The 13,543-nt window shown below is 33.8% G+C and overlaps 1 protein-coding gene across 18 annotated transcripts in view; it reads right to left on the reverse strand.

Annotated features, from left to right (window-relative positions):
• The window catches only part of ROBO2 (roundabout guidance receptor 2), a 1,656,458-nt gene that overhangs the window by 65,697 nt on the left and 1,577,218 nt on the right, over positions 1–13,543 (reverse strand). For all 18 annotated transcript variants that reach the window (XM_074333484.1, XM_074333465.1, XM_074333474.1 and 15 more), the window contains 3 exons: positions 7,968–8,199; positions 5,125–5,249; positions 2,003–2,174 (listed from right to left, as the gene is read on the reverse strand). In XM_074333484.1, the coding sequence (XP_074189585.1) occupies positions 2,003–2,174; positions 5,125–5,249; positions 7,968–8,199 (529 nt within the window). The remainder of the gene's footprint in view (positions 1–2,002; positions 2,175–5,124; positions 5,250–7,967; positions 8,200–13,543) is intronic.

Consider the following 13,543-nt stretch of genomic DNA (forward strand, 5'->3'; position numbering starts at 1 on the left):
GAAAGAAAACAGATAATTATTCAAATACACTCAAAAAAAGTATTTCACAACTATTAAAATAAAAAAGTGAAGTTAGTAAGGTAAGAGAGCAATATGTAAAATTAAATTTATATATAACACAGAATAGTTGGAAAATAAAATTTTATAAATCCACTTAGCGTAAAAAAATCAAATGTCTAGAAAAACGTTTAACACAACATGTGTAATACCACACACTAAAAACTACAAAATACTGTTGAGAGAAAATAAAGATAAATAATGCAGCGGTACATCATGTTGCTGGAAAGACTCACTATTAAAGTGTTTAATCTCTCCAATTTGATATATAGAGTCACTGTGGTTTCAACCAATAATTCCGCCATAATTTTGTAGAATCTGACAAGCTCATTTGAAAAGTATATGAAAAAGCATATCTGGAATAGCCAAAACAATTTGGAGAAGAAAATGATGGAGTATTCACATTAACCTGATTTCACGACTTTCTATAAGCTACAGTAATCAAGACTGTGGTTTGGCATATAGACAGACATATAAACAAATGGAACAACATAGGGAATCCAGGAATGGATCCATAATTATGTGATTAACTAGGGAAAGGATATATCAATAAATGATGTCTGCAAAATTTTATATACATTTGGAAATAAATATGCCTCAACCTTCAAACCATATGCAATTACTTGAAGATGAATTATAAACCTAAGCATAAAAGCTAAAATCATAAAACTTATAGAAGAAAATATCTTTGCTCTCTAGAGGTAGGACACAAAACATAAAAGAAGCGTTTGATAAATTATAATCACCACATTTAAAGCAGTTGTTCATCAAAATACACTATTAAGAAACCGAATAAAGAAGTCATAGACTATGAGAAAATATTTGCAATACAAACATATGACAAATAATTTGTATCTAGAATGTATATATAACTCCTTATCAGTAACAACATGATTTTAAAAAGGCAAAGACTTAAAATTTTACAAAAGAAAATATGTGAATGTCTAAAACACAGATGTAAAGTTATTCAACATCAGTACTCATCAAAGAAAACTGAAGTGAGGTACTTTTCTTTTACACTTACTACTAGAATGGCTAAAATTACAGACTGGCAACATCAAATGTGGGTGACAATGTAGAAATAGTAGAAATCATTCTTTGCTAGTGAGAGTATAAAATCATACAACAATTTGAAAAATTAAATTCTATAAAGTCAAACTATATCAACCTTATTACCCAAAAATTCTATGTCTAGATATTTCTCCAAAAGGAATAAAAACATATGTACTCAAAAATGCTTAAACAAGAATTTCATTCTCTGAAGAGAAAAGCAGAAAAACAAAATACGATATATTCACACAAATGAATACTGCTCACAAATAAAACCTAAGTTGCATCATATATCATGGGTGAATCTCAAAAACATTATGTTTAGTGAAAGAAGCCAGACAAACAAATATTGTATTCTGCATGATTCCATTTACATATATTTCAAGAACAGGCAAACATAATCCATGGTGATAGGGAACAATTTTCTAAAATGATGATAGTAGATTTAATAGGGATTTCTTCTTTAGGATAGTATGTTTGGATTATAAAGTACTTTTTGGCCTGTTTCTGGTTAAATTTTGACATTTTTCTGTCTAAGAGACAACATATATCTAGATATGAAACATACACTTTCTTCAATTGCCTAATTCTCTGTTATGTTTCAATGACATCAAAATTACTAATAAAACTATGGATTAAAAAGAATTTTCAAACAAACTTTCAGAGGTCAAACTCTTAGTGATTATAATTTTAAGAAGTTTATGGTAGTCGTAAGGGCATGTGCAAATCGTTTTTGTAAGAAACTCTCTAGAACGCTAACCCGTTTGACTGTATGATGTGTGCACCCTGTCACTCATTACTGTACATCCACTCTAAGGATACAGATTCAAAAAACAGTCTGCCTTGTTACCAGCTGATTGATTCTGAAGTACAGGCCACATAGGTTGTTACTCACCGATGATTATTGGTTGCGGTTCACTTTTTACTCCAACCCCTGCACTGGTACTAGCGGCGACCTCTACCCGGTATTGAATGCCTGGGAATAATCCCCCTATTATTACAGATCGAATGGCGGCATCCACAGTTTTGTTGATATGAAATCGTGTTTCATTCCCCAGACACCAGATCTACAGAAGTGTAAAGTAAATAACAACAGATGATAAGAGAGATTATCCTTTCTGGTAATTAGATCAATGTAATACATATTTTTTTAGTAGTGACAAATCTGTTTCCTAGGCTTATAGAAGTTTTGTAAATGACATTTTCTGAAACACAATTTCTGCACTGTGTGTGTGTGTGTGTGTGTGTGTATTAAAGGTAGACAATAAGGAAAGCTAAAACCATGCCATGTTCCTTTATATCTGACAATCAACACTGAATGCTCATAACACAGTAATTCCCTTAACACCTCTGGGAAGTGGTCCTTGATTGAAAACAGCATTAGCACACAGATTAAAATATATAAATTCCTCTGCTTAATTTATTTATCAAGATTATTAAGCACATAGTCTGTTAAAATATGGTGATTGTGAATTGTAATATTCAAGGCATATAGGTGTATATCTAACTAATTTATATTTTATTATTTTCAAGAAAATATTAACGTACACAGAAGTAGTAAACAAGATTAATTGACTTAAGTTATAGGTATTGACTGAGATGAAATTAAAGTGAATATTTACATTGACAGTAATAAATCTTAATATTGATCAAAACATATTTACACACATATACGTGCATGAAAACAAAGTGGTGGAAAATCTTTAAACACTGATGCAAGGAAAGCTTTTACTTCGAGTAAGAATCAAATTTTAAGGCATACTTTCTTCTTGGATATGGCAACTGTTACTGTAAACTGTATTATAAAAAGAATCCTGCTCTATATACATATTTGTATTCATATTATACAGTACTTTATAATCTACATGCAGACACATAAGTAGGAACATACAGGGTGTTTTTTTCTGAAACAGGTAAGTTCCTGAAACTTTTTCTTTAAAATAATTCCTGTGAATTGTATTCTTCTTTTATTTATACTACGATACCTATGTTATTAATTAAGGAATATTTAGCCCTTATCGAAATATATATTTTGCTACCAAAATATGACAATCTCATATGAGTGAAAAAAGTTTATAATTTAAATTATCAATTTTTAATACATGTAAGATTATGATACTTAGCCCCAAATGATAAAGATTAAAATCCTAACTTTATTAAAACACACACTCACACACTTACACACACACACACACACACACACACTATGGATTATTTTTTGCTCTTAAACCAATGTGTCCTAGCAGTTGTAAAACTTTAGAATCTACATAATTATGCTATTGCAAAAACACTCATTCTTGTATTTCTTCTGCACATGTCTTTATAACGTGATGGGAGTAAGTTTAAGTGCTTATGCATACTCTGCCCACTTGCTTAAGTAAGTTAGTTAACCATTAACTTAAGAAAATTCTATTTAAACTTCATCATTTGTCTTAGAAATAACATAATTCAATCTTCAATGTTTTGAGTGAAATTATTCAGCTTAATTTCATATACCATGTATTAATTTTGGGGTTGAAGTGGGGTGTCTAGTTTTCTATAGATTTATCTGGTATGTTATTGTATGTTATCTAATATATTTATCTGGTATGCTATTGTCAGAATTCTACAAATATTTACTAATAGCAAAAACTCATGGTATTAACATTTTTACAAGGTTTAATGAGGTGTTTTACTCTCACATGCGGTCTAATTACATCACTTAATCAAAATCTTTTTTTCTAAAAGTTGGACATCTTCTGTCTCTTAAACATCAAATGCTGGTGAGGAAACAATGGATATATACTGTCTCTAAACAGCAACAAGTTCAATTGAAAAATGAGAAAAACCAGTCGTTTTTTTGTAAGTCAGTATTTTCAAAATTTATATTTTCAATGTCTCCTTTTTTCCCCAATGAAATATTTGACAAAACTTCAATAAATTGATAAAAGCAGAACTTAGAGTGACAGCTGGTATGACCCACGTTCCTATTGGCACCCCAACTCTCTAAATCCCTGAAGCAGCTTTTTCTGAGAACAGGTTAAGAATGGTTCCTCAAAAAATTAAGAATAGAATTACCGTATGACTCAGCAATCCCTCTCCTGGGTATCTACCCCAAAAATCTGAAAACATTTATCCATAAAGACATATGTGCTCTAATGTTCATTGCAGCTTTATTTACGGTGGCTAGACATGGAAACCACCAAAGTGACCTTCGATAGATGATTGGATAAAGAAGCTGTGGTATATATACACAATGGAATACTATTCGGCCATAGAAAAGATGAAATAGTGTCATTTGTGACAACATGGATGGATCTTGAGATAATTATGCTAAGCGAAATGAGTCACATAGAAAAAGTTGAGAACCATATGATTTCACTGATATCTGGTATATGAAACTGAAAACAACAAAAGAACAAGACAAACAAATGAAAAAACAAAAACTCATAGACACAGACAATAGTTTAGTGGTTACCAGAGGATAAGAGGGTTGGGGGGGTGGTAAATGAGGGTAAAGGGGATCCAATATATGGTGATAGAAAGATAACTGACTCTGGGTCGTGAACACACAATCTGATATATAGATGATGTATTACAGAATTGTACACCTGAAATCTAGGAAATTTTGCTAATAATTGTCATCAATAGTTGTTACCAATAACTTTCTAATAATTGTCACCAATAAATGTTACCAATAACTTTACTAATAATTGTCACCAATAATTGTTACCAATAAACTTTAATTAAAAAAAGAAAAGAAAAGAATGCTGCCTTAGGCCTGTTACACAGAGCTCTAATACCAAAAAAACACTTCACTGTCATGGTTTACTTGTCAAGTTTGTGTTATCTGTGACCTGGAGTTACATTCTAATCCTCTATGCACGTGTTTCTTTACCTGTTACACAAGATACAAAAAAAATTAATTTACGCTCAAGCTCAATAAGAGGGACACTAGAGATGGGCCTCATCCGTGCGACACTGAGACTCCTCCGGGAAACTTTCTCTGTCAGCCACCCTTCTTCACTCATGTCCTACCTTGTATTCTTGGATAATTCCATTCTGATGGTCTGGTGGAGGAGGATCCCAGGAAACACTGATACTTGTGCTGTTGTGGCTTCCAACGGTCAGCACAGTGACAGATTGTGGAGGGGCACTTGGGGCTGCAGAGGAAGTAATCATAATAAATACAAACTGTAAGTCTTGGGGTGCATTAATCCTGCTCACAGAATATGAATATGAAGACAAGGTGCATGAGGGTCTGGTTTCCGGAGATCTAAATTTGCATATAGCATTCAACAGTGACAGTTTTTTACAAAATGTCTTTTAAATATAATGGTTGAATTTAAAGCAAATACAACAGCTGCGGTAATGTGCACTCAATAATAAATTTAACAGCTAACATCCTAATGAGCGCTTTCTATACATACCCAGCAATGAGCTAAGTGTAGGATTTAATTCTCACAATAATCTCGGGAAGTAAAACCAGCTCTTATCTCAGTTTTACAGGTAAGAAAATTAAAGCCTACTGTCAGAGACTAAGTAAAAAAAAAAAGTAGAATTTGAACCCAAGTATGTCGAATTCTACAACTTTGATTCTTTTGACTCTAATAGGCTCTCGTTTTTTTGGGGAAAAAACAAATTACTGCCATCAAAAGTATTCTGAGAAGATGTACTCCAAATTTTATCAGTCATTATCTCTGAGTGGTGGTATTACTGACAACCTTTTTGTTTTGTTTTAGTTTCTGTTTAATAAATAAAAAGAGAAACACGGCTATAAATTTCACCGCCAACAACAAAAAATATTTGTTTTCATATTGGGAAAAATAATTGTCTTTTATAAACTGACCCGTAATTTAAGATTTAAGACTTATTTTATATTGATGTGTAAGGAACTCTGAAGATATAAATGAAAACAGTTCATGTTTGGTCAAATGTGACAAATTTTATTGTCCTACAATTGTCTTCCTTTATGGTTTCTCCTATAACCATACTGAGAAAAGGTGAATGAGAGAAAAAAAAAAAAATCTGATTTTAGACTGCAGCATCTCCCATCCAATGTATCTGAGAGCTAAGAAATACTAATTTTGCTGGAAAACATCAATTCTCAGTGAATCTATGAATTTAAACCAAAGGAAGGAAAATCAATATCAAAGTACTAACAGTTAAAACAAAATTCACAGGATTTTTGTGGTTAAAGACTTTTTACATAAAAAGGTCAATGCTTTCATAACTCTATACAATTTAGCCCTTTGAAAATATGTACAATTGAATTGTAAAATATATTTTTAAAGCCTATCAATCAAGTCTTTCATTTTGGTAAATTTGTCCTGACATATTTCAGAGGTACGGCCACATGTGCATTGAGATATGGGGCACACACATACCACAATCCCACTCTTCATTATTCCTCTATGTGATAATATTGTTCCAAAATATGGCACAATGACATAAATCCAACCACTGGTCTATCAATTTTGTAGTTATTAAGTAGACTGCATTGAAAAATAACTTTTGAGAACTGGTTACTCATTTGCCTTACTGCTGGCTTGGGGAGAAAACCATGCTTGCTTCCTGACAGGTCAATTATTTCTGTGCCCAGCTTCTTTGTATGGATGTGAAAGAACCCAAATCACCACTCATCGTTCCCACATGCAGGCCAGCTGAGTTCCATTTGTTACCTTCTGAAGGCCACAGAAATCAGAGATGAACTATACCGAATAATGACAAACGTCTCATCCAGAGGAAAACTTAACTGTAGTGAAGTTGCTTTTTGGAAGTATGCTTCAAACGTATTCAATTTACCCACCCCACTGATTAGTACTACAGATTTTCAACATACAGTAAAATTAACCATCATTAATTTTTAGAAGTTTTTTCTTTACATAGCCTTAAAGTAGATTAATGATGGCTTTAAAACTATGCACTTCTGCCCATGTCAGTGAATCACACTGTAAACCAACATCAAGATAACATTGTCACTGTGTTGCTTATTATAAAATACACAGAATTTAATAGTTCTTGGTCAAATATGAACATCTATCTACGTGTCAGCATGAGCAACCTATGTATATTTTCTTAGGGCTGTTTTATATTAATTTATATAAAATATGTTTAAAAAGGCTTTTTATAGGAGCTGTGTATATAAAATGAATAGAAAAGCAGAAAAGGGGAAAATTTATTACACTTGGCATCTGACAGTTTTTTTTGTTGTTGTTGTTGTTTTTACTTTGATGACACAATTTATGGTAAGCCTCTAGCTAAGAGGAGATACTAGGAAAAGGACTGCTTGAGACCCACATTCATTTCATGTCCATCACAGGCTGACTTTAAAATATCTGTAGACAAGAAAAGTTCCAAAGGGGAGAGAGGGAGGAAATGACACTAAGAAGAAAGCTATTGCAAACATGCAATTAGCCTTCTGAATTAGAAATTATGAGTCAGACTGGCAGAGGTCACAGGGAAGGAGGCTTATGAAAGAAAATGTCATGCTTTACTACACCAAAAAAAAAGAAAGAAAAAAAGAGTGACAATGAACAGCCTGTACTCTTGAGTCTCCAGTAGCCTGTCTTCTAAAGAAGCCAAGTGAGCCTAATCCACATAAAAAAAACACATGGGAAATTATTATAGTCAAATTCCAATGTACTGACAGATGAGATTTGGGGCAAATGTTTACTTAGGAAAAATTAAAATTACCTGAATGTCGTTTTTCTTTTTCTTTTTGAGTTGTCAGATTCTATGGCATTCTCAGAGCAACAACAACAAAATGACATTTCCAGGACTCACCTCTTGTTACTCTTCTAAAGACAAACTAAAACTTCCACAGAAATTGGTTTCATTATCACATAAGTTTGGTTTATGTTAGAAGTCGGAATACTGACCTTCTTCAGTAGTACGAACTGTTTTAGGTTCACTATCCATTCCTTGGAACTCATTAAAATATGGTCGGACTTTAATTTCATAAGTCACCCCCTTTTTCAGATTGATTAAGACAGCATTTCGTTCAGTGGGTACTTTGGCATCTAAATTCTGCCATGTTGATGTAGCCTGCAGGCCTGAGGTCTGACGATACATTACTCGGTAGCCTTGAATAAACTGGGGCTGGCGATCCACCTGAAAAACACAGCAAAACACTTTTGAAACTAAATGGAAGTATTTGAGGCACCACAATGGATCCACCCTCATTTCTCTTGTCCCTATTTCGGTCCTCATCGGCCATCCTCTGAGTGATGCCATTGCTTTCAAATTCACCTCCCTGCTGCTTACATCCTCTTCCAATTCTGAGTTCACATTGCTCCTGGTATTTCAAAACTGAAGAGTGGGACAATTCTTTCTCCTGTTGAAATACCTCCTGGTATGTAAGATACTTACTTAGTTTCAATTCACTGGATTAGCGCAAAAACCTGAGAAGACATAGACCTGCCAATTTTTCCAGCTTCATTCCTCACCTGTTTAATCTTTTCCTGTATTTAACAATTCCTATTTTTGTGGTTTTATATATATATGGTACTACTAGTTAGGGATATCCATTCTCATCCCATTTCCATTCATTAACACCTTCACTTACACAAAGTATATTTTGAGTTCCTACTAAAAATGCCAGAAATTTTGCTAAACTCTGGGGATAAAAAATGGAGAGTGAAAGTAAGTCAGCCCTTGCCCTCATGATGCTTAGATTCCAAGTGAAAGACGGGCATTACCTCATAATCACCCAAACAATGTCAAGTTACAGTCATAAAAAATAAACATAAACATGTTACAAATGAGATGTACAAGGGACTAAGAAAGCCTACAGTGGAGATGAAGTTTCAAATCAGGAAGGAAAGATAAAGTTTCCCTGAAGAACTAGTTCTGAGATCTGCAAAGGACAGTAGGATCTACTTCACATATTTCACTGTCAAATAAAGTATGAAATTTAATGAAGAAGGAATGGAAAAACATTATTTTAGGAAAGTTGAGATAAAATATAAAAGGTAACGATAGAAATGGTTATTTCAGCTTTTAAAAAATTTATCCAAGTTTTAATACAACATAAACAAAGGATTTTTTCATGTATTAAGTTCTAACTTCCTTAGTGGCAGCATTTTTCTTCTTTAGTTGTAACATTTTTAAATATTTTTAAGTGAAGGCAAAACATGTAAAAACACAGAATCTCAATCAAAATACCCTGGAACACAGGCTCGTTTTTCTGTATTTGGTGTCCAAGCTAGACAAATAGATGAAATTAGATTCTGAAGTAGACAAATCCATGAGCATGTGTGTTTCTATGTACAGCTAAGTCCAGTTTTGCAGGTAAGTCTCAACAAGTAAGAATTTCTTTACCCACCTGAGAGCTTTCTAACCTTCAGAGATTTTCTGGAATTAGTGCTATGCTTGTGTGAGGTTATGTCATGAAAAAGTAAGTCCAGCTCTGATGCCAAAGCTTGTGATCTTTGAATCCTCATCCAAGCTACCAGTTTGTGTCTGCACAAATGGGCACATTTTTTGAAAACCAGAAGTTGTTCTGACATTATAAAATAAGGTGACTCAAAAGCAAAAAGTTAAATTTATGAGACCCAAAGAGAGATACCTTTCATCAAAACTGTCAGTGTTCAAAAAAATCACTGCAGCATATGTTAAAACAACATTAAGCTTGTATTTTATAAACTTCTCCGCATTCACGTTAAGTGAATTTATATACTGAAAGAAAGACATAACTCACAATAATAGCTTGTTAATACTGAAAGAAGCAAGCTGTGTTTTTAAGAAGAACATTAAGCAGCTGTTTCCAGATGAAGGGAGTCTGTAAATCAGGGCAAATTGGTTTTATCCATGTTTGGTTTTCATTAATTAAGTGTTTTAGGAACTTTATGAAGCTAATGTTTACTACACGATATTGCCTCGCTCACTTCAGTGTATACTGCCTTCAACCCGTGTATTCTAATGACCTACTTAATAACTATACAAGTTTAACTTGATTTTGTGCAGTTGCAATACATTCTTTGCAGAAGGAAATTTGTTGTTACAGGTGGAAGCAAAAATGAAAATGCTGAAAGTTACCTCTAAAAAAAATTGGTGGGATTTTTATTGGGTATGCGTTCTACACCATTGAATTCTGGAGCACATTTTGACAGCTGGTCATTTTCAAGTTAAACCATATGCTTGTTACTAGTTGTGATTATATAAGGTTTGGCTGCAATTCCACGGGATTATAGAATTTTTAAAAATTGTATTTTCTGAAACATGATTTAAAAAGTGTTGTCTTAAGGAAAAAGTGAAATGATGAGAGGTTCAGTCTCAGTTGAGTTACAGTTCAGCCTCCTTAACTTTCTGAGCCTCGGGTTACTTAATATTACAAGGGCACAGAAACAATTACGTAACTAATATATGTTAAAGCATTTTTCAAGTTTTAGAGATACACAATGATAAAGCATCATTGTTAAGTAAAGAACACACTGAAAAAACAAGGGTGCATATGTGGCGTTCACATCATCACTTTCATTAAAATGTTTAAATAAGATGCTTAATATCTACCTTTTCAATTAAAAAAAAATCCACTTAAACTGAAAATTCAAAGTGTATCTTCTTTAGTGGGCTTAGTCTGCTAAGTGACTGATCTGAATTTAGCTGAGTTCTTAAATTCTAGTTCACCAGGGCACGGTTTCAACTCCAGGAGTTGTAATATTTAAGGGGCAAAGAGTCTGTGATTCTTTCTGTCCTTGAATCAAAGTAGAACACACACACACACACACACACACACACACACACACACACAAAACAAGTAGAATGAACATTTTTAAGTAAGAGATTCATTGCTATTTTCTATGTGAAGCAGCCATTTTCTTATCAGTTCTGCCCACCGTCATTATAAGAGCAATCATATTTAGAATGTAGCATTTGCTAACTAGTGTTGCTTCAAGATTAGCCTTATGGGGTTTTCAGCACAAATGTCATATATGTTTGGTAACTGATTCCTGCCAACCATTGGTAAACCACCTAACTTGGCCCCAAATCTAATCACAGGGGTTGGGGAAAATACTATTTCTCCTTTCGAACTACAACATACCTGTAACTCAAACAATGGGATAATTTAAAGAATATACGCATTTAGCAAATTGAAAATATGACACCAAAAAAAAAATTTGGTCACAATTTCTTTGACAACCAACATCACCCCCCAGTCTGACTTAATTTCACTACATTTACCTCTCAAATATATACTTATCTCACGTGTACCTCCAAATTCATGGGAAACAATATCCTGCGATATAATTAAACACTTTCTTTTAAAAAATAACAATGTATGAAAACAACTGATTTGATCATTCAGCAGATAGCTATTAAAGGGGTATTTCAGAATTGATGCTCTGCTTTGAAAAAACAGAAATTAAAACATGGACTCGAGACTCACAGAAGTCAAACTGATGAGGGAGAGAGATCCACAAACTTGAAATTAAGAGCTTCTTGAGATATAGAATGAATATGACAAGGTCCTTCTGAAAGAACCACCAGACTACTGACCTGCAATTTGGACATTATTTGATTTATTCTTTTTAACTCAATGATGTTTAAAGTGATTAACTTCATAAACATAATGACTTTGATTCTTATCCAAATAATTCCCACAGTTAGAAACAGCTTAAAAAAGCCCCTTCAGGGCCGGCCCGGTGGCTCAGGTGGTTAGAGATCTATGCTCCTAACTCCGAAGGCTGCTGGTTCAATTCCCACATGGGCCAGTGGGCTCTCAACCACAAGGTTGCCAGTTCAATTCCTCTAGTCCCGCAAGGGATGGTGGACTCCGCCCCATGCAACTAAGACTGAACACGGCACCTTGAGCTGAGCTGCAGCTGAGCTCCCGGATGGCTCAGTTGGTTGGAGAGTGTCCTCTCAACCACAAGGTTGCCAGTTCGACTCCCACAAGGGATGGTGGGTTCTGCCCCCTGCAACTAGCAACGGCAACTGGACCTGGAGCTGAGCTACACCCTCCACAACTAAGACTGAAAGGACAACAACTTGAAGCTGAATGGCACCCCCCACAACTAAGATTGAAAGGACAACAACTTGGAAAAAAAAATTCCTAGAAGTACACACTATTCCCCAATAAAGTCCTGTTCCCCTTCCCCAATAAAATCTTAAAAAAAAAAAAAAAACAAAGTCCCTTTCAGAACTCTCAACAGAGCAGATTAGACTTTTTCAGCTGAAAATTGAGGAGAAAAAAAACTGCTATTAAAAATAGAACTATTTCCTTGGCTTTGTTAGTTTTGTATGTAGTCAAAGCTACAGAAAGATGGAAGAGGCATGGCAGATAGATAATACTCCTACTGTGCCATTGGAAAAATGATGAGATCATTATGTTTTCTTCATGGGAACAGAAGAAGAGAAACCATTATATGCAGGAAACATTATGCCTGTGTGAAATTATACCAAAAATGGAATTAAAAACAATGTAATTCCAATCATAATTACTCTTAAAATATCATAAACTTAGTCTTGTTTTTGTTAAAGTATTACTCAACATTGTACTCAGGAGACAAAAATGTGGTTGATCACATGGTCTGGCTTAAGAAGTAAGAAAATGCCCTATCCAGGATCTTATGTTGAAATTCCACCATTCAAAGGCCTTCCTTTTGATTAAATATTTGTCTGCAGTTTACAGTTCATCTTTACAGTGAAAACACTAAAACTAGATTTGAAGTAAGAAAATTCTAATGCTATAAAAAGACATGGGATATTGGGGACATTGTTCAACTTATATGCGTTAGTCTTCTTTTATAAAATTATAAAACTGGACTAAGCAGCCCTGATGTCACTAAGATTCTCCTGTTCTAATATAATAATGCCTCCATATTTACTTATAGAGTGGTAGATGAGTGGTGATACCTTTTCTGGTGTCTGATGATCGAGTTACTCACCTCCCCTCTGATAGAAATATCTGTATACAAGGTGTTTATATATATGTTAGAGCTTTTATCCCTGTGTACGGTCATTAAGAATTTCCATGTTTCTCTGAAGTAGATTTGTGTCTCTTTATATAGGGCTTCCCAACATCTAGAACAAAACTGGTTCTCAAAAAGTGCTTGTTGAGCTGGATTTGTTTAAAGATTTATTATTGAGAGGACACTGGAATAATTCTCTTCATTGTGTTGTATACTTCAAGTATAATTAAGAACTGATGAAAAATAACCAGTTTTCCTTTTTCAGCTTGCTTTTTTGAGGAAGTTGATGGAAATGGGTGAAACAGTTATTTCTCTAAATAAAGAAACTTTGACTCTCAAGCAGGGGAAGGGAGGGTAATCTAGTTTTTTTTTTGTTTTGTTTTTTTCCCCGTTATAGTCATTCTTCTACAACAAAAACAACAAATGACAATAACAGAAAGATAATTCTACATAGTTTCTAATTAAGATTATAAAGTACATTTCTTTCTAGGTATCCATAATTAAAATGTCTATTACTTATACAATATACAAGATCTATCACA

This window comes from Rhinolophus sinicus, linkage group LG01 (assembly GCF_036562045.2).
Source record: "Rhinolophus sinicus isolate RSC01 linkage group LG01, ASM3656204v1, whole genome shotgun sequence".
NCBI lineage: Eukaryota > Metazoa > Chordata > Mammalia > Chiroptera > Rhinolophidae > Rhinolophus > Rhinolophus sinicus.